Source organism: Parambassis ranga, chromosome 19, assembly GCF_900634625.1.
Source record: "Parambassis ranga chromosome 19, fParRan2.1, whole genome shotgun sequence".
NCBI classification, from domain to species: Eukaryota; Metazoa; Chordata; class Actinopteri; family Ambassidae; genus Parambassis; species Parambassis ranga.
In genome coordinates, this window is record NC_041039.1 from 14,829,800 (window position 1) to 14,853,734 (window position 23,935).

General features: G+C 40.6%; 5 protein-coding genes across 7 annotated transcripts; 3 read left to right on the forward strand and 2 right to left on the reverse strand.

Moving 5' to 3' along the window:
• Positions 1-42: 42 nt before the first annotated feature.
• slc28a1 (solute carrier family 28 member 1) lies at positions 43-7,165 on the reverse strand. 2 transcript variants are annotated; one of them, XM_028432182.1, is made up of 18 exons: positions 7,001-7,165; positions 4,867-4,946; positions 4,720-4,796; positions 4,354-4,445; positions 4,087-4,276; positions 3,855-3,996; positions 3,529-3,642; positions 2,619-2,693; positions 2,447-2,527; positions 2,286-2,366; positions 2,047-2,172; positions 1,835-1,965; positions 1,578-1,746; positions 1,301-1,498; positions 1,134-1,215; positions 956-1,054; positions 768-873; positions 43-448 (listed from the first exon to the last, which is right to left on the reverse strand). In XM_028432182.1, exons 1-18 carry the CDS (start codon positions 7,125-7,127, stop codon positions 328-330), a joined length of 2,091 nt encoding a protein of 696 aa, XP_028287983.1. In that variant the 5' UTR covers positions 7,128-7,165; the 3' UTR covers positions 43-327. The 2 variants fall into 2 exon arrangements, with proteins under 2 accessions (XP_028287983.1, XP_028287984.1); XM_028432183.1 differs by lacking the exon at positions 7,001-7,165 and adding an exon at positions 5,143-5,300.
• Positions 7,166-7,232: 67 nt separating this feature from the next.
• On the forward strand, positions 7,233-13,441 carry znf592 (zinc finger protein 592). Its single transcript, XM_028432180.1, has 9 exons — positions 7,233-7,366; positions 7,817-10,029; positions 10,227-10,405; positions 10,504-10,677; positions 10,767-10,926; positions 11,117-11,377; positions 11,465-11,577; positions 11,671-11,788; positions 11,886-13,441. Exons 2-9 carry the CDS (start codon positions 7,837-7,839, stop codon positions 12,366-12,368), a joined length of 3,681 nt encoding a protein of 1,226 aa, XP_028287981.1. The 5' UTR covers positions 7,233-7,366; positions 7,817-7,836; the 3' UTR covers positions 12,369-13,441.
• Positions 13,442-14,039: 598 nt separating this feature from the next.
• nmba (neuromedin Ba) lies at positions 14,040-14,750 on the forward strand. The gene is made up of 3 exons (XM_028432184.1): positions 14,040-14,266; positions 14,338-14,518; positions 14,618-14,750. The coding sequence occupies exons 1-3, from the start codon at positions 14,104-14,106 to the stop codon at positions 14,634-14,636; spliced, it is 363 nt and encodes a 120-aa protein (XP_028287985.1). The 5' UTR covers positions 14,040-14,103; the 3' UTR covers positions 14,637-14,750.
• Positions 14,751-14,878: 128 nt separating this feature from the next.
• On the forward strand, positions 14,879-17,791 carry kti12 (KTI12 chromatin associated homolog). Of its 2 annotated transcripts, XR_003672234.1 has the most exons (10): positions 14,880-15,105; positions 15,504-15,555; positions 15,626-15,678; positions 15,760-15,815; positions 15,896-15,975; positions 16,057-16,216; positions 16,319-16,381; positions 16,751-16,828; positions 16,911-16,979; positions 17,574-17,641. XR_003672234.1 is itself a non-coding variant. In XM_028431194.1 (9 exons), the coding sequence occupies exons 1-9, from the start codon at positions 14,955-14,957 to the stop codon at positions 17,715-17,717; spliced, it is 828 nt and encodes a 275-aa protein (XP_028286995.1). In that variant the 5' UTR covers positions 14,879-14,954; the 3' UTR covers positions 17,718-17,791. The 2 variants fall into 2 exon arrangements, 1 of the variants encoding a protein (XP_028286995.1); XM_028431194.1 differs by lacking the exon at positions 16,751-16,828 and having other exon boundaries at positions 14,879-15,105; positions 17,574-17,791.
• Positions 17,792-20,338: 2,547 nt separating this feature from the next.
• On the reverse strand, positions 20,339-23,481 carry ch25hl1.1 (cholesterol 25-hydroxylase like 1, tandem duplicate 1). Its single transcript, XM_028430472.1, has 2 exons — positions 22,628-23,481; positions 20,339-20,714 (listed from the first exon to the last, which is right to left on the reverse strand). Exons 1-2 carry the CDS (start codon positions 23,479-23,481, stop codon positions 20,339-20,341), a joined length of 1,230 nt encoding a protein of 409 aa, XP_028286273.1.
• Between the last annotated feature and the right edge of the window lie 454 nt (positions 23,482-23,935).

A 23,935-nucleotide genomic window follows, 5' to 3' on the forward strand; every position in this document is an offset into this window, starting at 1 on the left:
ATTATATGCCTATTTACTACTATTTAGTTTGACATACTTGGATTTCTATCGTCGTCATGTTGGTGGTGCCACCTACTGTAAGTCACAAGTCACACAATGCCTTTATGAGTCTGACCACCTCTTGTTTGTTGCTTTGTGTTTGTCATTTTTTTAATTAATAGTTAATATTTTGGGGCTAGCATAAATGCAGGCCTATGAACAGCTGGTGTGTTTGTTCAGTTGAGAGAGTCTGATACAATTAATAAATAAAATACATTTCACAGAAAGAAAGAAAAGCTGTTAAAATGTTTTTTTTTTGCATGAGGCCTGCAGTTATGTTTTGATCTCCTAGGAACAAACTGTCGCATCAGTAAGGCCGCAACACTCACAGCATTTTAAGAAAAACGTTGTGACGTTCGCTACCGGCTTCCACGATCCTTCGAACGAGATAGTCCCATTGTTAACAGCGCTGTAAAGGAAATTATTAGAGAGGTGAGTGTAAAAAGGCCCATTTCACAAAGAAATACTTTAAACTGTGCATGTTTAAAAAATGTCATTGGTTGTTAACCTCACTTTCATGCCTCTGGTCTGCTGTTTTAAGTCATAACAAACTAATAGGCCAAATTTTAAGATTAACTGGGGCATCTAGCTTCTCCAGTTCAGTTGTATTCCAATACTTAAAACATCAACAAAGAGCTGTTAGGATCTTTTTTTTTCTATTTTGATGATTAATTTTTGTAGTCTGGGAAATTTTACAAATAACCCTTAAAGAAAATGTGAATGCATACTTTTTAAAGAGGTCCTGGCAGCAAAACTGGATGTTGCTATCTGTGGCATTGAAGGCTGATTCCATAAACAGTCCCACACAGTCCAAAGGAGGAACAAAGAGGATCCCTAAGAGAGTGGAAATACTCTGTTAAACTGCCACACAAGCTGCAAAAGAGGTGCACTTAAAAACAAACCCTTCCAGATGTACCTGCTATACATGCATTGACAAGAGAGACACAAGTCCCTGTGATCATGGCTCTCAACACTAAAGATGAGATGTCGCCTCTTCTGGATGGGCATATGGAGGCTTTGAGAGAAGAAAGTTCACTTATGAGCACTAAGGGTCAACAAACTGGCAGCAATGATGATGATGACAAAGTACTCACACAGTCCTCCAATCACAATACCCAGCGAGCTGAAATTGGCAAAGCCACAAAGAGCATACGTGGTGATTGTTTCTGAACGGATCTGTAAGGAGAACATCACATCACGTGTGTAAATTTCTACAAACACGCTGACAATTTGCAAAGTCAAACTCTGATCATTTACTCACTGATATCCATTGTCTTTCATCTCCAATAATTTCATCAAGTCCGTTGAGCCTGTTGTTCCTCAGCTGAGATAATTTCTCATATGCAACAAATTCATTGAGGAAGAGCTTTGTGCCAATCAGTTCAGCGACAGTGAAACTCTCCTCATATGGCACCCCCATCATGAAGGCCACAGGCATGAACACGTAAGAGCAAATTAACTGTGACGAAGAAATAGATATTTGGTTAAACTGAGTCTGTGAAATATCAGCATATTATTTGTCTTTCACTAAAACATACATGAAATGTGATCTCAGGATATCCCACCATGCCACCTAGCCAGCTCAAAGCTTTATTTATGAATCCAAGGATAGCAAGAAAGGCTATCAGATTAGCTGCAATGTTTGCAACAAGACCAATGGATGCAGACGCCCCACTGCTTGCAGCCTCCAGAATGTTCTGCTCATCGCTTAAGAGTAAATAAAAATAAAAATAACAAACTCACAGAAAGAACTAAAACATGAGTGTTATGAGAAGAAACACAAAGATATACACACCCGCAAGCCACTTTGATATTCTTGTCTGATTTGAAGATACTCTTCTCTGTCTCTGGGTAGGAGAGTTTTGAGAGGGCCATTGCACAGGGAGCAGCCATGACAGAGGCTGCTATCAAGGAGGACGCATCAATCTGTATAATGAAGTATTTGCATTTTTTTGAATCATTACTTTTATGACCATTTGTTGGTATATGTAATTGTTTTTATCTTACCCCAAATGAGATAAATGCCCCCATGACACTGCCTGCAATTGTGGCAAATCCTCCTGTCATCACAGCATGGATCTCAGATTTAGTCATGTCCTTCAAATATGGGCGAATAAGCAGGGGTGCTTCAGTCTAAAATCACAGAAAACAACCATTACATTCAGACAAACAAGTGAACTGCACTTTAAATATGGCTGACTTTATAGTACTGAAAGGTCAAAGAAAATGTGTTGCAAGCAGAGTACCTGGCCCACAAATATATTGCCTGCCACACTCAATGTCTCCGTAGGAGAGGTTCCCATCGTTATCTGCATGACCCATGAGATCTGCATGGACAGAAAGTGTATATAAGTATATATTACACACCTACATGAACATGAAGCATGACGTTAGGCGCATGTTTTACCTTCAAAATGAGCCACTGCATTATCCCCAGAAAGTACAGGACAGACATCACACTGCTGAAGAACACCACAATGGGCAAAGCCTAAGGAGGAACCACGAGACATATGTCATACATATTCAAGGAAAACAATGGATCATTGTGACTGATTGCCAGTAAGCTTCTTTTAACTTACTTGAAAGGCAAAAATGTCTTCAATCAGAGTCCCAAAAACAAAGGATGATCCCTCTTTGGTATAGTCGAGAAATGTCTGTAATAATACAGAACAAAGAGTGAAAACATGTAATATTTATTCATCTATGTCCTTAAATACACCTCATTAATGACACTAACACCTTTTACAATCAGACAGTAAAGAGGTGAACTACACATAAATAAGTGATTAACAGGCTGTATGCCTTTGGACACATGCTGCTGACTCACCCTTAAATGACCAAAGAATGATGGTGAGCAACATAAAATCATTCTAAAGATAAGCATGTTTGTTTCTCCTGGTAAATAAGAAAACACTAAGAGTTGTTATTGTGAACACAATAATAATCTTCAGTTATTACATAAACGTCTGCTCTATGCAACCATCAGCTGCTTCTTGAATAATAATGAAGTAAAGGGTAACACATAAGATAGTAACACGATAAGATAGTAACAGATAGTAACATGCTTTTTCCTCTCACTGGTCTCCGAAAATCCTTTTACAAGAGGCGATTGGTTTTTATAGCCAAAGGTAAAAGGACACCTGTGATACAACTCTGTTTTAAGAAGTATAAAGTTATCACTATTTTTGTGAAGTCATTCTGAATGTGGATTTTATTCCAACCTGCCATTTTTACATGATTTTAAAAGCACTGTGAAGACCCTTTATAGATGAGAGACAATAAGGACCCTCCACACATGTATATACATAAAATAAATAGACCTCAGATACAGGCTTGAGGTACACCACGATCACTGCTATGACGACTACAAAGAAGAGATCCGTGTGCTGGACTAAGTGTGCAAGTGTACAGAATCTGTCTCCATTCACCTTGGGCTACAAATATCTGTATGATGTGTGTGTATGATAAAAAATTGTCTAAATATAATACCTGCACTTGCTTTCCAAGCCAGTCAAAGGCTATGAGTCCAGGCTCTGTTCGTATGACGAAGAGGCCAATGCAGAACTGCATCCCCAGACCCCAAAACACAGGCCTCCATGACACCTAAAAAACAACAGTGAATCTGGGAGTCACCATCAAGTAGTATATATAGTGTAATAGCAAGGAAGCACTTCAGCTAAACCATAAGATGATAACATGGCCAAATGATATCCAAAGTCTCAGATATGTAGACAAGAGATAAGTGGACAGATAAGGCCTGATCATGTTTCACAGTAATTATGCATCCTTAAGTGGAGCCAGCGCTCAAAACTCACCATCGTCCTGTGTGCTGAGAGAAGGAATAAGAGCACGAGGAACATACACACACCTCCGAATGAGATGAGCTGCTGAGGACGCTTGCTTGTGTCCAAAATGAGCCACAGCACGAGCAAGACCACAACGGCTAAGATGAAAACCCTTTCAAGACAAACAACAAAGCAACAAACTGTCACTCATGAAACATTTCATAACACTTCTGTTCAGAAAGACGTTATTTGGTTTACTCACCATTTTAACCATTTCAAGTTTGACTTAAAGCATCTGACGGCAGGACTGAAACAGTCCCTGATGTTCTCTCCTTTGTACTCCTTCAAAAGCTCATAGGATTTTGCGACAATAGCCAAACAGGTCAGAACTACAAGAGCAGTGGCCCTCTGGAAATCCAGGACACAGGCTGCAATGAAGTATGCCACATACCCTGCAGAGGAGAACAGATTACCTCAGGCTCGTCACAGAAACCTCAGTGTACTGAATAAACACTTTTTAAATTACTACCTGCTCCAAGTATGCCCAGGACAATGTGCTTGAAGGTGCTCGAATGAGCTTTGATGTAATCCTCCGTGGCATTAAAGGGCTTGGAAACTTGGCTGAAGCACAGAACAGGTTAAATCAAATTACTGGGTGTAAAATAAATCATATCTCCCCTGAGTGATTATGTCATCATTATTATGAGTGCATGGATAGCCTTTTAAGAAATGTGATTTTTTTTTTCACTCCAATACAGTTTTAAAAACAATAAAATCACAGTCACACAGTTACAAAAACTTCAGTAATACAGAAAACCGCTGCACAGACGTCACTTAAACACACAGCACTGCACCATGAATAATACAACTATAGCAATCATATAAACTGACACACCTTAAATATGAACCAACTCCTTTTTTTGTCTTTTTAGTCTCCCCTTTGACACTGCTAGTGTCAGTAGAGTTGTCCTCCTACAAACATAAAGACATTTTTTGGTTTTAAAAAAAAGTTAATTAAAAAAAAAAGAGATTTAATGCATACCTCTATCTCAAAAGCCTGGTTGTCGAAACCTTTCCCATTGCCATGGGTTGTGTCTTTGAGCTGAACACCGTTTTGTTCCACTGAAAAAAAAGAGTGTCATGGTTCACATGTATGGTATATGCAGCAGCCTAAATGTGAACAACCAGGAACGCTGAACAAGTAACAACTGTGTGCACTGTGCGATAAAAGAAGTCCTTGAGTCTTATCTTTTTAAAAAGAGTGCACAGAAACAGCAGCTTAATTCAAGGAAAAAGAAGTAGAACTATAATGGCTTACTCATTGTGAGTCCTCCTAAACCTGCAGCTGTCAAATGAAGAGCAGTGACATACACCAGCAGGAAATATACTCTGCCCTCTATGAAGGCTCTTATCATTAATTAACAGAGCGCAGTGTGTGTGCTGCTCTGGGATCAGCCTGGAAGTACACAACACAGGAAAAAGTGCCGTGCTATAGAAATGATTTAGTATCTCCTTATGTGTGACCACACCTGATTAGACGAGATGTTGAGCATGTTCGGCAAACCGCTGACACAACATGACGATAAGATGTTTGGAAAGGCTGGTATTTTATATTTGACAATGCAGAGGAATACACAGTGGATTAATCATAAGTGAGAATGTGGATGTACTCCACCCAAGCTTTAGGTCATAAAAAATTCTTCTCTTTACAAAGACGACTTCCTAAATATAGATTCGTCATGAGATGTTGATGATAAATGACAAAACAAAGGCAGATGTATTACATTTAACTTTGTGTCTGACTTAAAGCACAATTAAAGGAATAGCCACTGTATAAAACATTCACTGTTTCACCTGGGTTCAAATAATTTAAGCAATTTCTTACCAAATAAGTACATTATTTTTATGTGCTCAATTATTGCTGTACTTTATGGTGGGATATATAGCAGCAGCCATTTGTTCTACACATCTGATCTGCTGCTCACACATAAAAATCTATGATTCCCTCAAATTACAACAATTCCCCAGTTTATATCACTTATAATGGGTACTCAAGTCAGTCTGGGTGAAGTCATTGCAGGTCATTTGTGACAAGTTAATATGTAGCAAGCCTTTTAGTGCAATGAAATTCATTAGTAGAGATTAATGATCTAATAACAGGTAGCACTACATTATAAACGCAGGTTCAGTAACCCAAGGCAATTCTTTTTAAGTGTTTTATGTCTAATTATTGACTGGAGAAAGATACCTGCTCATGTTGGAGGGATCATTGTGCAATACGATCAACCAGAATAATGTCACATCTGCACCACTGATACCATCATGTATCTCTCAGATCATGCTGCATCGTTGCCTCTGTTAGATTTTATCTTTATTTCAGTGTTGCACTTTCTGCAAGATGCCACTGCTGTGATGTGCTGTATACACTGGTAATAGCGGGAAGGAAGACATGCATGCGTTTCAGCCCTCAGTTCTGTCTGACAGGACAACAACACCTTCTATGTCAACCCACAAGCTCCTGATCAGTGGTGCAAAAGGACAGTTTGCAAAAAAAAATTTTGACCACAATTTCAAACAATGGCAAGACTGTTGTCCTTGAATGACCCAAGTGTGAACAGGAAAAAACTGAGTTAATGACCATTTACTTTTCATTGTGAAATTCAATTGAATATCAACAGGGCTTGCCAGAAACTCTTAGGTACACATATTAAAAACAAACAGTTGGACAATCTTATCTTTATGTGGTGTCCAGTGATCTACAACATATCCAGGTTGCTAGGCTGATACCTGGTTTCCTGTATTTGCATCCTGATTATACATGGAAAGGGGTCAACACAGCACTGACAGCCACAGGAGATGCACCTAGAGGGCGAGTGTATGCTAAATGCTAAACAAAGTAATATATATAACAATTAATGATCGTATTTCACACTATATTGCTGTATTTCGCAAGCAGCACATTCCCTTTTTATTTGGACTTGAGTCTAGTAAAATACACTAATATTATATGAATTGTTTGTGAAGCTTATAGTTTTAAGCACTTTGCATTCTGTTCTGCAAATACAAATTAGACCAATGATGTTTCCCTATTGTTGTCCACAGACTAGACGCACAAGGTTTTGCAAAGTATGGGTGAACAATAGCAGCAGTGACAGGTTTGATTATTGTAGCCTTACCTTTTACCCTCAGGGGCCTCAGAAGGTCCCGCCCTGCCAGGTATAGTTGCCTTCCGACTTTTGACAGCTTAGTAGAGGAAGCAATGACGCCAACACACGGGGACATGCAGCCTGACTGGAGGGACATGAATTATGTTTTTATGGACGTCTAGTAGGACCACAGAAAGCACTCACTGGCACCGCCTCTGGTCTGTCAGACAGCGTCGAGGGCCTGATCGCCCACTACAGCAAAAGGAAAACGAAGTAGCTTGTAGCCTAGCTAAGAAAACCTAAACAGCCCTGCCTAGCTGCATAATACTTGAGGTTCACAGTTACATGTCAGTATTGCTCATTTCCTGAAGCTGTTAAACGTAATTGGATCAAATGGTAAGCGCGTTGTACATACGTATATGACGAGTTAACTGTCTTTGCTACATTATTTTGGCTTTAGCATGTCGCTAACGGCTCCGTTATGTGGATATCTTGTTAGCTTCCTCCAGTGTTGGCTACACATGCAAATTTGGTGTTGTTCGCCAGGGGCATGCGTTGACATTTGATTACGCTGGGTGCACAGAAGTCTGTATTACGCCCTAAGCTGGTTGTAATGTTATCCTGTGAAATAATGATGATACTTGCATAGCTGTCAGCTCTTGGCTTGCTAGCTAAGGCTACCGTTAGCATAGTAGACGTTCCTAAGCTAAGAAATAGTCAGGGTAGTTTAGGGTACATAAACAGCTGATTCTTATGTTAACAGTTTGTTAAGCTCAGCCCCCAGTACTAAGTGTGAAGCTGACATTTAAATTATTATGTTTAGCTAACGTTGCCTGTGTGTTATAGGTTTATGAGACTGTGCAGCCATGGGTGACATGAAGACCCCAGATTTTGATGATCTTCTGGCAGCTTTTGACATCCCAGATGCCACAGGATTGGATGCCAAAGAGCCCATCCAGGGAAGTCATGAGGAGACAGAAAGTCAGCTGAAACACACCGGGATCTGTCTGGATGATGATTTATTGAATGACCAAGCTGTCACAACAGCAGATATTCCTGCTGTGAGTGTTATTGTAAAAAATACAAGTCGCCAGGAGTCACTGGAAGATTTTGGTGAGAAGCTTCACTCAGGACCATCATTGCAAAATGGATTCAGGGGACAAGAGACCTCCTTTGACTCTACTGAGACAGTTAACATGGACTTCTCGAAATCATTTGTCTCTGCTTTGAATGGCGAAAATTCACCAGAGCTTCCTGGAAAAGAACTTATTCAAAATAAGCTGGATGGAGCACCAATATTTACACATTCACTTTCACAGTCACTGTCACGTACAAGTCCTGTCTCCAGTCCTGAATCTGAAGACATTCAGAGTAGTAGGCATGAAATGCATCCAAAACAAGAGACATCCTGTTTCACAGAAGCTTCAGTTTTGGTGGAATCTGCAATCCAAGACAATCCCCCAAAAATTGACCTTTGCATGTTTGACAGTCCCAAGGACTTTGATATTCCCAAGTACACTCAAAGGAGTAGTGGGGAGCCCTCAGAGATCTGCGTCAGCACTGAAGCAGAGACAACACCTAAACACAGTGTATTTTCCCCACCAAATAGCAGCAAGAACTGCAGTTCTGGGACAGGGGATGTTCCCACATCTTATTCAAATGTCAAATCGCAGACATCTAAGTTTTCCTCTTGTCTTGAGGCTCTTGTAGCTTTGAATGCTAGGAAAGATCCCAGCGAGCAAACAAATTCCAAGGAGTCATCAGCAGGTCAGAGCGACTTCATGAAAGCTAGTCCTAAGGTGCCCATTTCACCACGAAGCCCCAGAAGTCCACTTGAAGTGGTGAAACGGTTAATGAGGCCCTCTGATAGTCCTGTGAGCATCTGCAGTGACAGTAGTGGCAAAGCATCCCCTGCAGTGGCATCTGGGTCACCACCAGCTATACCCAGGGTCAGAATCAAGACCATTAAAACCACATCAGGGCAGATCAAGCGCACAGTCACAAGTGTGCTGCCTGATTCAGAAACAGATGAAGTCCACTCCGCCTATGAATCCTCTCCATCGCAGAGTATGATCAGTGAAGATTCCTACTATAATGTGTCTCCTCATCAGTCTCAAATAGTTGATAGTGTAGTTGGGGTACAGACTAAAAGTAACCCAGCTAGTACATCTTCACCAAAACTGTTACACAGAAAGTCGGAGGAAAACTCCAGAAGACAGTCTGCAACAATATTCCACAACTCTGGTGGTCCTGTCAAAAGAACTGTTTCCCATCAGGTGCAGAAACCAAAGAGAGTGTCATCCACAGCAGGCAACACAACCAGCACAAACTTTCTTCCAAAAGCAATGCACTTAGCTAGTCTAAACCTGGTCCCTCACAGCGTTGCTGCTTCAGTAGCAGCACGCTCCACCTCTCATCAACAAAGTCAACACACACTTTCCTCTACAGTTTACAGTACCGTCCCACTGGTGCATCAGGTCAAGACTGCTAATCCTTTCCCCCACACATCTGTTTCAAATACAGCTGCAGGAACCTTGAACAGACTGTTGAACAATGCCAACCCTGTGCCTACATATGTGCCCAACTTGAACCCCCCTCCAGAGAGCAATATCACACTTCCACCACATGGATACTGTTGCCTCGAGTGCGGTGACTCGTTCGGAGTTGAGAGGAGCCTGGCATATCATTACAGCAGGAGGAGTGTTCACATCGAGGTTGGATGCACACATTGTGCAAAGACGATGGTGTTCTTCAACAAGTGTGCCCTCCTGGCACATGCACGAGAGCACAAGAACAATGGCACGGTAATGCAGTGCACACAGCTGCATTTGAAGCCCATATCAGAGGAACAAATGTTTGTGCCCCTGACCGCTGAACCGGGGAATGCTGGCTCTTACACTTCACCGTTGGCCTCATCAAAACATGAACCTGTCCTGCCCTTATATCCAGACAATGTCATCCGCCACCAACTCCGGTGCCTGGAGTGTAACAAGCAGGTGTCTGACTACAAAGCACTTGCAGGCCATTACCAGAAACCTTGTGAAGATGTAGAAGCACTGGTGAGTAGAGGCTCTGTTGAAATATTGGCTGGCAACAGTCCAATTCAGACTTACAATATTAAACCATTTAAATGCCTAAAGATACAAATCTAAAAATGCACATCTTTATTACAATGAAGGAACATGCTGCCAGCATTGTGTCCAACTTATTTGTTTGTAATAGTTTAGGAACTCTTCTCTCTTTTCTTCTATAACAGATTTGCAAAATGTGCTCAATGTTGTTGCCTAACAAGTGCAGCTTCAGAGCTCATCTACGCATTCATGCACACAAGTCCCCTTACTGTTGTCCTGAGTGTGGTGCCCTCAGCCGGTCCGCAGACATACAGAAACATGTAAAAGAAAACTGTCTACACTATGCTCGCAAGGCTTGGTACAAGTACGTATTCTAGTATGCAACATTGGTAATCACTGTCACAACATGCAGAGCACAGAGCAGTGTTAATAAAGTGGCACTATGTTCCCCTTTCCCCCCAGATGCCTTCACTGTGATGTGGTTTTCAGAACCCTACAAGGACAAAAGACTCACATAGAAGAGAAACACTGTGATGTCTTTTACAAGTGTGCCATCTGTCCGGTTGCTTTCAAGACCTCTGAAGGCTGTGAAGTGCATATGAAAAACAAACACAGCTCCAGCAAAATATCTCCTCAGTGAGTGAAAGTCTTCTCACCTGGGTGTTAGAAGTTGTTCATTTATTCTTTTTATGGGTTGTTGTAATGGTTTTCTCTTGTTTTTGCAGGTTAATCTTTAAGTGTTCATGTGAGACGGTTTTCAAGAAGAAGCAGTTGTTGTTTCAACATTTCCATCAGAACGCCAACAAGCGTGTTTCATGTGTATTCAAATGTCCCGAATGCAACTCTGTCTTTCCACAAAAGCAGCTGTTAATGCAGCACTTCAAGGTTAGCCTTGATTATACTTTTTTTATTAATGTATTAAACTATTTTTATGTCTGCAGATTAAATATGAATATATTTTTAATTTTTTAAAATAAACCATGACTGACTACAAAACAACAGTCAAATATATTTGAAAATATATAATATATTGTCAATTTTATTTAATTTTTGCCATGTATTTTCTGTTTTGCAGGGCATACATGTTGGAAACACAACAGCAGAGACGGAGGAGAACAGCAGAGCAAGAGACAAGCCTGACAGGCATCAGGATTCTCATTCTCTCCAGCAGCAGAGGAACCATCACTCTGACAAACACACAGATGGTCCCAGAAAAAGGTCTGAGCAGGGCGACAGACCTCGTGTGAAGCCTGCTGGCTGGACGTGTGGGGAGTGTCTCCAGGTGTTCACCGAACGAGAGTCTTACGTATCCCATGTGAAGACCAACCATGGCAAGGTAAAGCAATAGAATTTCTGTGTTGATATGCTAGCACGGAAAGTTTTTATTATTAATAATTACCTCATAACTCATTTTCTTCAACAGTCAGTGAAGAAGTATCCATGTCGACATTGTGAGCAGTCTTTTAACTCTGCGATCAGTCTGAGAAGACACATTCGCAATGACCATGATGGGAAAAAGAGAAATTATATTTGTTGGTAAGATTTAAAAGCGTTAACTTATTTTTTTAAATACATGAGCTAAACCAATTTTAAATATTTGAATTCATTTTTTGTTCCCCGTACAATAAGGTATTGCACAGACGCCAAAAAAGTATTCACGACAAGCGTAACGTTGAAGAACCACATCAGTCTTATGCATGGGATTAAAAATCCTGATCTCAGCCAAATGCCAAAATCGTCCATCCTGGTAAATTAAAAAAAAAACATATATGCAAAACAGTATACAAGCTTTGCTGATTTTACTGGTTAGGATTTTAAAGTACATTACTCTTTATGATTTTCAGGGGCCTTCATCAGCAGCACCTGCTGTGGGCGCACAGCCGGAGGTGCAGGATCAAGCTGTGGGTCTTGAGGCTCCTTCAGCAAAGCGTCTAAAAACTCAGTTCCGCTGTTCAAAGTGTGGTTTCGTCACGGATGATAATGCACGGTTCCAGCAGCATATACCTCAGCATAAAAGCGATGAAAACACTCCTCAGTGCCTTCACTGTGGCCTGTGTTTCACATCTGTGCTGTCCCTCAATAGACATCTTTTCATTGTACACAAAGTCAAAGATCCTGATGAAGAGGAGCAAGACAGAGGAGATGTTAGAAAGAAGAATAATCAGCAGAGCAAAACCACAGAGACCGATGAGGCAAATGACTCTTTGCCAGAGCTAACTGAATTTGAGCCCTCACATGCAGAAGAGCCAGTGAGTCTTCACAAGACCACAGACTGTAATTTAAATCTGAGTGCTCACTCTCAGTCACAAGCCGTCTCTCTCTGTTAGTGCAAGTCACCACAGCTGCTTCATATCTTCATCTTCCTGTAAAAGATACAAGGGATTCTTACAGAGATTATTTGGGGCCTTTTCATTTCTATCAGATTATTTACAGACAGTGCAGTATATTCACATAGATCCATGGTATTTATACTATTCATTTTAATTTAACTTTGCATGTGTTTTAATATATTAATCTTGCCTTTCAGATATAACTGCACCCATGCTACAGCTAAAACAGCATATTTTTTCTACACATGTTCCCTCCACCCTGACAGAGACTCAGGAACGTCTCTTAGTTCCAAGGTCTGGTATTGATGGTTATAAGTAGTGAAAGGGTGGATTTTATATGTATTTAATGCTACTTACCATCGCATGGATGGGTTTCAGGTTTCAGGTTTCATTTTTATGTCTATGTTCCAATTACTTTGCGGTTCAAATTTAGAATTTGAATCTTCGTTTATTACACATTTTATTTCTTTTAAAGTTCTGCATTTATACAGTCAATTGAAAACGTGTCCCATGAGATCACAGCAATATAAAGTCGGGCTTTACATTTGAACAAAATCTTCTTCTGGTTTTCTGCATTCTAAAATCCTTTATTTTTATCGTGTTAGATGCATGTCTTGTCCCACATCTGGCCATTTTGTTGTTGTTGTTGTTGTTTTCCTGTGAGTGTTTGAGGTATACAGAGGTATTACATGTGTGCTGCAGCAGTATTAAAAATACCTCACTTTGCCAGAAGTGTATTTCTCTGGCAAGCAAACAGTCAATGTTGGTGTCAAATCAGGGTACATTGTTTTGGATAATCCAGAGCAGGCGTGAGAGTGAAGTCTGGCTGCATATCAGAGATTGTGTTTTTTTTTTTAAATCAGTACCTGGTAACATAGTGACTTCAGAGGAAATATATGTCTTAGATGAGTGGGTTGGTCTGGTTTGCAGGTTCTGTTCTCTGAAGCAGCTCCTCTTTGTTTTGTATCGACAGCTCCTACCTCCACGGTAAATGGCAGTGATTGTTAAAGGCTTTGAGAAGTTGCAGTTAATCTCAGTGCAATGTAATAAAAAAAAGTTTATAAAATGTGTATTATCCCACATTAATAAATTTTAGAAATTCTTTTTGGGAATGATATCAAGGCTTTATGGTCATATTGACTTTTTTATGAAAGTGCTGTTTAAGCTCTTTAATTCTCTGTAAGTCCTTAATTCAACACGCTGCGGCTGTCTAACCGCAGAGGCTGAAAAGAATTATACTTGTTCACAGTTTGTTCTTTTGTAATGCTTGTTGAAAGACGTTTGTACTTTTTGATACCGTGTACAGCGAGGACTTATATTGGAGAGTAATTGTGTACATACAGTAGCCAATGAAACCTGGATTCACAGCATTTCTTAAGCCATTACATCTGTTAGCATGCAGTGGCCCACGTGCCTTGCTGTTACGTTTACGTAAAGTACTTACAAATAAATCGGTGCATTTAATTACACACATGTGTATGGCCTTTTGTGTTGTGTTACAGGCTGGATGCTGTTTAGTGGTAATCGGCTGTGATAATGAGGGGCTTTTACAGTGAGGTCAGAAAGACATCACATACGTGTGACCGTGCATCCTGCATCCAATAAGCAACACACACTGAAGGTGACTTCATGTCATTAGCATATTAAGCCTGTCCCCTCTCAATATAACTGGCCCAAACAGAGAGAGGAGCCCAGAGATTTTAATTATCCAGCACCAAATAATCTTTGAGACATGAAAGGCATGTTGACAAAGATCTGCAGAGGAGATTTTTTTTCTTCTTTCATCCTTATCTCATGCATTGTAATGACCACTTCAATGACTCTTGATTTAACTGAGCTGAGAAATAAAGTCTCAAAGCTTAAGGTGAATCCGAGGAGCAATCTATGGGCAACAGGTAAGAAAACTAACATTATTTCACGATGTTGCTGATAAAGTTTTTATGAGGTTGATTTTGTTTTCAAAAAGGGCATTTCATGGGCAAGAAAAGCATCGTGGACGGTTCATTCGAGTCTGCTTTTGAAAATATAAATGGACCCAGTGAAGTCAGAGATTCCAGTCCTCTGCGTGGAGTGAATGACCTGCAGGCTCAGCTCATCCACATGTTGAAAATGGCCCAGCACGCCCAGGAAGACTATGACCTGGACATGTCAGTTCACCATTATCATTATGTTTTGTTGCTGCTGTGATTATTGTTGTTGTTGTTAAGTCATAAAACGTACATGAACATTTTTTCTTGTTTATTTAGAGAAGGAGATCCTGTTTGAGGAAGATGTGTGGCATCCTACTGATGAAGAGAAGAGAAAAATAATTTCTAATGTCATATAATATGATGTCTTTTTCAACATACATATAAAATGTTATGTTATTAAAAAAAGAGCAACAAATGTAATTAAAGTTTGTGTCTAATTTACAATAAACTGTTCTCAAATCAGCAACAATGGTGGAATCGGTGCTTTATGATTAGAAGGCGGTGTGGCGCCACCTAATGGTCAGTTCAAGAAATGGCAGGTTGTAGTTATTATATCCGGGTGAAAGCAGCAACGTGCAGTTAAGAGTAGTTTATGTGGTAACAAGCCGGAGTTATGCCCCTAATAGTGATGTGTGGCTACCCCTGTAGTGGTAAAACACGAAGGGCGGAGGAGCTGAAGGTGTATTTTGAAGAGAACACTGAACGGAAGGTTCGTATTGTTGGAGACGGAGCCCTGGGAGTGGAGAGAAACAGTGTTTACGCAGGCAAGTCAAGCTAGTAGCTAGCTTCAGTCAGTGGTGTAGTGTTTGTAGCTGTTTGTGTTAAATTGTATGACATGTGATCAATGTAGAAGCTGGGGGAAGTAACAGCAACGTCACCCTTCCTAATAATTCTTATTAGCTTAATACGCTAATATAAACTTAGCAGACCCATAAAGAAACAACGAAATAAGGACTATTACACACTGCTAACACAACATCAACACACATTTCTCATCAATTTACTTTATAATCAAGAAGTACTCTTCATAATTGTGACATATAATAATTAGAGTAATAAGAGAGTAATAAGAGTCCCCAAAAATATAAATACTGGATTCCATAGTCTTTACAAAGTAATGGTAAATTCTACACTAACATTAATTTACTTGGGTGTGTTGCAGATTCCCAAAAGGAAAAAAATGTCAGAGCATCTCTGAAAGCTGAAGTAGAGAGGTGGGTTTGTCACATCCCTTCCAACATTTACACTACAGTCATCAGCCTAATCTGTTCATCTGCTGTCTAGGAAAGTCAACAGGGATGACATAGTCATTTTGGATTCATTAAACTACATAAAAGGTAAAGCTTCACAACAAAAGTGTGCGGCACATATTCTGTATTGTAAGGTTTTTACATTTTAGAAACTGAAATCTATTACAGGCTACCGCTATGAGCTCTTCTGCCTCATCAAACATGCACAGACGCCACACTGCTTGGTGAGTGTAGTATAAGATTTAAACACCTCTCTGTAATATGTGTCTGTAATTACTGAAATCCATCTTGTCTATTTTGGAAGGTGTACTCTTTGACATCAGATGAACAGAGCTCCTTATGGAACACCGACCGAGATGCAGCAGAGCGCTACAACCAGGACATGTGAGTCAGAATCCTCTTCACATTATCACAGGTGTGTGTGTGGCTGTCATTCTTAAAAAACAGATGTGTTTGTTTTTGAAGCTTTGCTGCACTGGTTCAGAGATTTGAAGCTCCGGACTCTAGAAACAGATGGGACAGCCCTCTATTTACAATCCTGAAAGATGACACGCTTCCATTCGAAGCCATTTCTGACGCGCTCTTCAAAAGAAAAGCACCCCCACCAAACCAGTCCACTCAGAGTGTAAGGACACTCGCAGATGCTGTCAATCAAAGCAGATGATTTTCACTTCATGTGTGCTGAGTCATGCTGTCTTTTAACTGGTGTGTTCCTTTGTCTCTGTAGCAGCCGTTGTCATCAGCCAACTTCTTGTACGAGTTGGACAAGATCACACAGGACGTGTTAATGGTATGCACTTTCTGATTTTTCTTTATATTAAAAGCAAACTCTTAGTTCAGTCAGTTAAAGCACCTGCCCGACAGTGCAAACAATGTCGTTACATCATCCACGTTCTCCAGTGAATAGAAAAGTAATGTTGGTATTGTGCTAGTTTCCATACTTACTGTGCAAGCTTGTAATTATGACTCAGAATCCCTGACCCCTCTCGTCTGATGTGATTGACTTAACAATCAATAGTATGAAAATTCCCTGAAAATCAATGAACACTGGCACCTGACACATGTCTGAGTCACATCAGTCAAATGAAGTCAATATGGAGGTGTCTTTAATGTGCTGCTTTTGTGTAGTAATGCTTAATTTCCCTGCTTTTACAATCAGGTACATGAATGGCAGTGTTTTCACCCACCCCCCACCCTCCCACAAATAAATAAATACAATTCTCATTAGGAAGAAAGAGTTAGCTAAGTGTGAATGTATAACTTGTCTCCCTTTACGCTTATTTTTCTGTGTAATATATTCAATAATTAACATGTTTCAGGTGATATTTAATGCACAGAAGACAAGTGTTCCTGGGGATCTCCTCTCAGTTCCTGGATCCACAGAAAAAATATCCTTTTTCTACATTTTTCTCATGCCGCCATTTGTTTTTTTTCTATCAAACAACATGTTTGCAGTTCTGTTTTTATACAATGTTACAGTCCATGTTGGTGACATTTATACTGCTAATTCCTTTTAGCAGTGGGAGGCACAGTCCTCTATATGAAAGGCTTGTTAGACGAGGAAGGTGGATAAATGTGTCCATCAAAAGCCTCAAATGAAAGCTGCAGCAGCCAGGCAGTGTTAAAGGTCCCACCCATACTGACGTGCCCTGGGATGAGTATGGTGAAGAGAAACCAAATTACATAGATTAGTTGTTATTTATTGGCAGCTGCACTTTCTCAGAAGCAGACTTTGATTTTCTCCTTTGAATGCATCAGCCCAAGCAGAGCTCTACTTAAAAGCACACAAGATTGTGTGTTGGTCCGCCGCCACCGACGGCAGCAGCATAATTAGAATTTGAACTGACGTCGGTAACATTCAGCGCACGCATCATTATCCTCCTTAAAGGTTGAAACTTGAGACCTTGAAATATTTTTGGTCGGTGATCTTTTTGAGAATACTCAATAAAAAACAGGTTTATGTCCTTAACCTGATGCTAAACATCGAGCTCACTAGGAGCATCAACATGGCAGAGCTGCGGAAACTACGGCGCCAGTTCATCAGCTACACCAAGATGCATCCCACAGAGAACACAGGACAAATCGCCAACATGTTTGTTCAGTATTTAAACAAGAGTCTTCACTAACATTTCTTTGTTTAATTTTTAATTATTATTTTTATTTCTGTGACAAATAAATATATTTAAATATTTTCAGCATACTTTATGTGTTTTGGGCCTTCTTATTACAAAAAATCATTCCATTTTTTAATGTGGAAAAATAAGCAGTTGTAGAAGTATTAGTGTAATCACTGAATTGTTCTTGGAAGATGCAGGTTCAATAATGTTGTCCTTGTCAATTAATGGAGGTTGAGCTTTTAATAGATACTCTGAGAACCCTAAATCCCCAAAAACTCAACTTTCAACCAACTCCCATTTATTTTCTGATGTCATTATTTGAAATGATCCCCACATTGAAGTCACAGTGTTCCACACCCAGTCAAAGCTCAGCCCTTTCTCAAGGGTTGGTCACTTGTTGTGTTGTGTTGTACTTTACCCCTATGTGACATATGGACAAAGCAGTATAGGTGTGTTTGGAAATGTTATGTGAAAGTTCAGTTATGACCCACATACAGAAAACTGGAACAAACCAGACAAAAGACACAGGTTACTCCACAGGAAACACTGTGTGACAGGGTGTGATCACAAGGCACACATGAACACGATCAGGGCGGGGTAGGTAATCACAAATGGAGGGAACACAAGAGGATGTAAAATACAAGGTAATACACAAGGAAAACAAGACTTAAGAAATAAAACAGGAAACATAACCACAAGGAAAATACAAAATACCAGAATAACTGGAAAACAGAATTGAACAACAGAAGCAGAGATCCTGACAGGAAACGTCTTGTTCTTTCAGCAGAATGTTGCTAAGCAAAGCACTTTGAAAGATTTTATATTATGTAATAAGATTGTGAGAAAAGGAGTTGGATGTTATTTATAGGAATTTGTATTTCCTTGGGTAATCACAGCTAATCATTGTTTTTGACTGGTATGGTGAATGGAGTGCAGTTACAGATCTGTGAAAATATTTTATTCACTGGAAGGTCAAACAAATGCAGCCCCTTCACAAAACATGTAAGCCTCTAACGTGAGGTTGATTCACTTAAGTAAGTTAAAATGTTACGGCCCCACGCTGAACCCTGGCTGGTGCCCACTTCTAAAGAGTGCAAACTTGTATAAAAAGCATAATGACACACAACATACCTGTTGCCCCATTGTCAGGCTACCTAAACCTTTGTAGGCTACATATCACATGGCTAAATAAATTCAGCAATGTAATCAGTGTCAAAACTCCTGAGTCCCAGTCCCATTTCAATCATGAGAGACTGAATGAGAAAGATTTATTGTGTACGTATTTATAAATGTGCATTGGTGTCCTAGACCCCGTCGTGAAGACCACGTCCGAAAGGAGGGAGAAAATGCAGGAGGAGAGACCGCTGATCAGAAAACCCCCCCGGGGTCTAGACCTGGTGGTGGTGGAGAGCTTGAGGGCAGGAGATAGGAGGTCTGGACTGGCGTGGGCCTGGTGGTGCATGGGGTGGAGGAGGGTTGTGGGTTCGATCAGAAGCTGGAGACCTTTAAATTTCGTGCTAAGCTGTGATTGGTCAGGAGAGGGACAGAAGGTGACAGGTGAGGGAGGTGCTATCTATTATGCAGCTGACTGGAAGAGAGGGGGAGCAGAGGAGTGAGGGATAGAAGAAGAGAGATTAGGAAGCGGATAGGAATAAAAGTGAATGATGGGAAACAGAATCTTCCTGATTGAACTTACGCTGAGAGCTACATTTCTGGGATGCTGAACTGCTGAGTAGACCAAGAGAATGGAGCAATGTACTGTGTGGTGGATTGCATGGACCGAGCGGTTTTAGTACTTCTTCTTCCATAGGTTGTTCTTTTCTGCTCTGTGTGTTTGCATTTCCCCTGTGTATGCGTTGGACTGTCTTGTGTGTTAGTTCTCATTTCTCCTTGTGTTTTTCTGTGTGGTGAGCCCAGAAATAAAAATTGGATTTTTGCACTCTACTGAAATTACTCCTGCCTGGTCCTCCCTTCCAAAAGGTAATAAGGTCAGCACAAAAGATTGGACAAGGTTTGACCTGTAGTTGAAACTGACAGCTTTCAGTGCCTCTCCAGAGTAATGTAACCATCTGTGACCGCTTCCATCCTGGAACTACCTGGTCAGGTTCAGGAACATAAAAAACAGGACTAACAGACAAAAAATAGCCTTCTGTGTGCCATCAGGACACTTAACATTCACATGGGACATGCATGTTCCCTTTTCTGGCAGTGGCTTCCCTTTTTGCACAGCAGGATCTCTTATGGTCTTGTAATTAACGGAACTTGAAACTTCAGAAACGAGGGGGAAAAAATCACATTAGACTGTGCAGCTTTGAATAATAATGTGATGTAACATTGCTTAAGAATCCAATTATATCAGTTTGTTGTAAGACTGCAAATCTATGCTGATCCCTTTGTTGGCAATATATTGGAACCCTGTGCTCTCAGCCAGGATGTTGAGATGTTGCAGCAGTGTTCACAATTAAACTCATTTGTTTGTTCATAGAAAACATTCTAATAAAAGAAAAAAACTTGGAGATCTTGCAATTCAGTTGATTCAAACTCAAGTGTTGGACAGTAAAACGTAGGACATCACCTGAACTGGGCCCTCCTCTGAGCAGTTGAGGCAGCCAACAGTTAGATCACAGTACTTAGCTCCAGCCGGTGGCTCCGAAGCAGAGTCGGAGCCACCGGTTGGATTTGCCGTTGGTGGGACTGTCAGAAATTGTGAAGGGCACATGATCTGGCCATGGTGGAATTTCCGCTGAGAGGTTTTTGAGTATGGGATCGGATGTGGCACTGGCTGTGACTCTGGGGGTTGCCAGTTTGGACTCTGGGGGTCCTTCTGCTATGTCTTTGGAGGGTTCCTGCTCGGGTGCTTCCTCTGGAGCCATCTCATTGAGTCTTGAAGGGTCATCAGCTCTGGTTTCCTGTTCTGACTCTGGAAGGTCCTTAGCTCTGTTTACCAGTCCCAACTCTGGAGGGTCCTCGACCCTGGTGGGTTGTCTCTGGGTTCCTGTTCCGGCCCTGGATGGCCAGGGATATCCCTGTCTGAAATCCGGGGTGGCTCATGGTGGCACCCATCACAGTGGTAATCCTGGCTACAGCAGGGAAACCTAAGAACATGGTGCAAAGTCTTCACTCAAAGCTTTCACTTTTCAACACGAGTTGAGAGTATGTTGCACCCTAACCAGCGATGGCTCTGTTTGTAATAATGTGATGTAACATTGCTTAAGAAGCCAATTATATCAGTTTTTCTTGTAAGACTGTAAATCTGTGCTGATCCCTTTTTTGGCAATATATTGGAACCTTGCACTCTCAGCCAGGATGTTGATGTTGTTTCCTGCAGCAGTGTTCACAATTAAACTCATTTGTTTGTCCGCAGAAAACATTATAATGCAAGAAAAAAGTTGGAGATCATGTAATTTAGTTATGATGTTTATACCAACTGAAGTGTTGCACAGTAAAATGTAGGACATCACCTGCTCACAGTCAGCAGTCGCAGCAGGTGCAGCATTGTGGAGGTCCAAGTATCCAAGGACATCACTGTAATGGTGGAGCAAGCATGCAGATATTAATGCTGCAGCTTCACACTAAGCTGTTCAGAGCGTGCTTCTGTAAACAGAGCGTCTGTAAACAACACATACACAGTAAAGCAGGCTTACTGAGGTGTAAACACCAATTGACAGCTTAGGATTGGTTTATTTTCGTTTCTAGAAGCTTAACTGCATTCTCATTATCAGCATCACTCCAACACCATTAATTTCATTCATTCTTTTATATAGGACAGAAATAGGGGAGACAGGGTATGGTTGTAACACTTTTTGCTTCTTTAACTTACGCTAAAGTACTCAAATGTTTATATGTAGTATACACATTTGTTTACTATAAAAAGCACATGTAGAAACTTCCTCAAGAATATCAACCCCTTTAAAGGTTGATGTGAAGTGCCTTTGTTACAATCTATTTTACTGCTGGGGGAGACTGTAACACATACTGGGGTAGGTTGTAAAAAAATAACAGAAGAAGAAAAACAAGCCACAATATGCAATATGCTTCAAAACAAAGTTTACTGAGACAATCACAGGAACCCAACACAAGATCGTTCTTTGTGCCTCAGCATATTTTTCTAAGGCACTTTTTTTTAAAATAAAAACTCAACTTCTGTGTTTCCATTCAAAGAATGTGCAAGTCTAACAAAACACTGTCAATGTGTGGATGTTTGTAAGACTGAATGAGGATTCGGTTTTAGACACTGCACAAAGCACATTTTAGCCACACCTCCTTTGGCTTTGAGTTGAACAATGGCTCCATACAGACAACACAAAAGTTCTCGTCATCTGAAGTTTCAGAATCCTCAACCTTGGCTTTCATGTTTACATGGCATGCTTTCTCTTTGGTTTGCCCTTATTTTTTACCAGGGTCTCTCAGCTTCTGCAGTGATTTGCAGTACCTGGCCAGTGCTACATGGCAGATCCCATGTTCTTTTGCAACAGATCTGATGGATCTTCCCTTATTTTTGTCCTGATCAGACACTTTTAAAATACGTGTTACAACCTACCCCACCCCTGTCAGTCTTTGTTTAGCTAGCTAAATTAGTATGATGATTTGAAATTAGCAGATGAAAATGTGTCACATTTTGCCAGAGAAACTGCAATTTCATCTAATATAAGTTGAACAATTTTATTAACAATAGTTTAAATGCTACACAAAATATAGATTTAGTTAAAAAATGTTCTTACCTTAAAAAACAGTATTTGTTCTATAAAATTGGCAGATATTTATTTCCAGCCTAGATAATCATACATGTGGATCTGGGGGGAAGTGGGTACATACTAAAATGATAATGTGATTCCTATGTTATCTGTGATTGGCAGAACTGGTGACATTACAACTCTTGCTACCTATCACATGGCTAAAAAATGTACCAAAGTATTTACAATGTATTCATTCGATGTGTTATTTTTTTCACTGTCTTTTTTCTCAAAGGAACAGCAGTGCCAAAGATTCTGTCCCAGTGACTGAAGAAAGGAGCGTAGTTGCTGTTGGGCTTCTGGTGGTGCATGTCATGAGCCGATGTTCCACTCAAAAGACCAAACGGCACCAGATGATTCAAGGACCACGGCAGGTCGTAACCTATGTGGTCCTCCACAGACATCCAGACACTGAAAACTATAACACACCACATAGTCATTGGGTGGCACTTCAAAAGAACCGGGTCCTGGTTGCTCCAGAGTCCCACTGAAAGTATTTCTGGGATGCTGAGCTGCTGAGTAGACCAGGAGAATGGAGCCATGTACTCATGGTGGATTGCATGGATCGTGCGATATAGGTGTGGATTCTTGTGATGAATGAAATGCCAGATATAATACTGAGTGTCAAAGATAAGAAGTGCAGCCAGTCCATCAATACAAATCTTGTACACTGTGGGAGCATCCTGTGGCAGGTCTGGTGTGGGCAGGATGAGCATGCCAATGATAACAGTGGGTAGAAGAAAGAAGACGTGGTTGTACAGAGCTGTCAGGAAGCTCTTTGCCATCATTCCCACTGTGGGCTGCCTGTCTGGTTGAATCTTGTACTGATGGAATGAAGGAACTCTTTCTCCCAACAGGTCCACTATAGCAAAAGGTACACTGAACAAGAAGTAGCTGGAAAATGCCAGCATAACAGGGAAAAAAGGAGAAGAGACGAGAGGCCTGTGGTGAAAGAGTAGATAATCCCAGAATGGCTGCAGGAGACGATCAGAACCCTGTGAGGGCAGGACCTGAAGAGGCGGCACACTGATGTTCAACATCTTAGTGCAGTGCCACTGAAGGCTGCTGTTGCTGCGGCAGGTCTTCTGAGCATGACACGGCATGGTCTTTTATAGTGGAAGGAGCTTTGCTCAGCAGTTTTTTTTCCCAGCAGTTTCCCAGCAGTCTGCAACAAACCTTCACAAGAAGATTAGGAAAACAATTCAACAGAACAGTAAGCTAAAACATTTATCTCCAGGTCCAAGGTTTTTGGCATAAACAGAAGGACCAAGAAACATGAATCCAAAATATTTGTGTTGCCTATTCTGATTTACAGAACAGACCCCATTTGTTTCGTTTTTAATACCTCCACCTGACACCATAAAAATATTTTGTAAAGCTAATGCATTAAAAAAATTTCCATTCTATTTTATTATATTACAAAACACAGACACAAATATACATAATGTCTGCGAAGTCCTAAAGCAGTGCCGACCTTCCATTCCTTCCAGAGGA

Coding starts and splice junctions, on each gene's coding strand:
- slc28a1 (XM_028432182.1), bottom strand. CDS start 7,127: ATGTCCCTCCAGTCAGGCTGCATGTCCCCGTGTGTTGGCGTCATTGCT. Junction 2,173..2,285: donor GCAATATATTTGTGGGCCAG/GTACTCTGCTTG, acceptor CTGTGATTTTAG/ACTGAAGCACCCCTGCTTAT. Junction 1,966..2,046: donor GGGCATTTATCTCATTTGGG/GTAAGATAAAAA, acceptor TTCATTATACAG/ATTGATGCGTCCTCCTTGAT.
- znf592 (XM_028432180.1), top strand. CDS start 7,837: ATGGGTGACATGAAGACCCCAGATTTTGATGATCTTCTGGCAGCTTTT. Junction 10,678..10,766: donor TCCAGCAAAATATCTCCTCA/GTGAGTGAAAGT, acceptor TTGTTTTTGCAG/GTTAATCTTTAAGTGTTCAT. Junction 11,789..11,885: donor TGCCAAAATCGTCCATCCTG/GTAAATTAAAAA, acceptor TATGATTTTCAG/GGGCCTTCATCAGCAGCACC.
- nmba (XM_028432184.1), top strand. CDS start 14,104: ATGAAAGGCATGTTGACAAAGATCTGCAGAGGAGATTTTTTTTCTTCT. Junction 14,267..14,337: donor GAGCAATCTATGGGCAACAG/GTAAGAAAACTA, acceptor GTTTTCAAAAAG/GGCATTTCATGGGCAAGAAA.
- kti12 (XM_028431194.1), top strand. CDS start 14,955: ATGCCCCTAATAGTGATGTGTGGCTACCCCTGTAGTGGTAAAACACGA. Junction 15,816..15,895: donor CACAGACGCCACACTGCTTG/GTGAGTGTAGTA, acceptor CTATTTTGGAAG/GTGTACTCTTTGACATCAGA. Junction 16,980..17,573: donor TTCCTGGATCCACAGAAAAA/ATATCCTTTTTC, acceptor CTGATGCTAAAC/ATCGAGCTCACTAGGAGCAT.
- ch25hl1.1 (XM_028430472.1), bottom strand. CDS start 23,481: ATGTTGAACATCAGTGTGCCGCCTCTTCAGGTCCTGCCCTCACAGGGT. Junction 20,715..22,627: donor ACACATCGAATGAATACATT/GTAAATACTTTG, acceptor CTGGCCATCCAG/GGCCGGAACAGGAACCCAGA.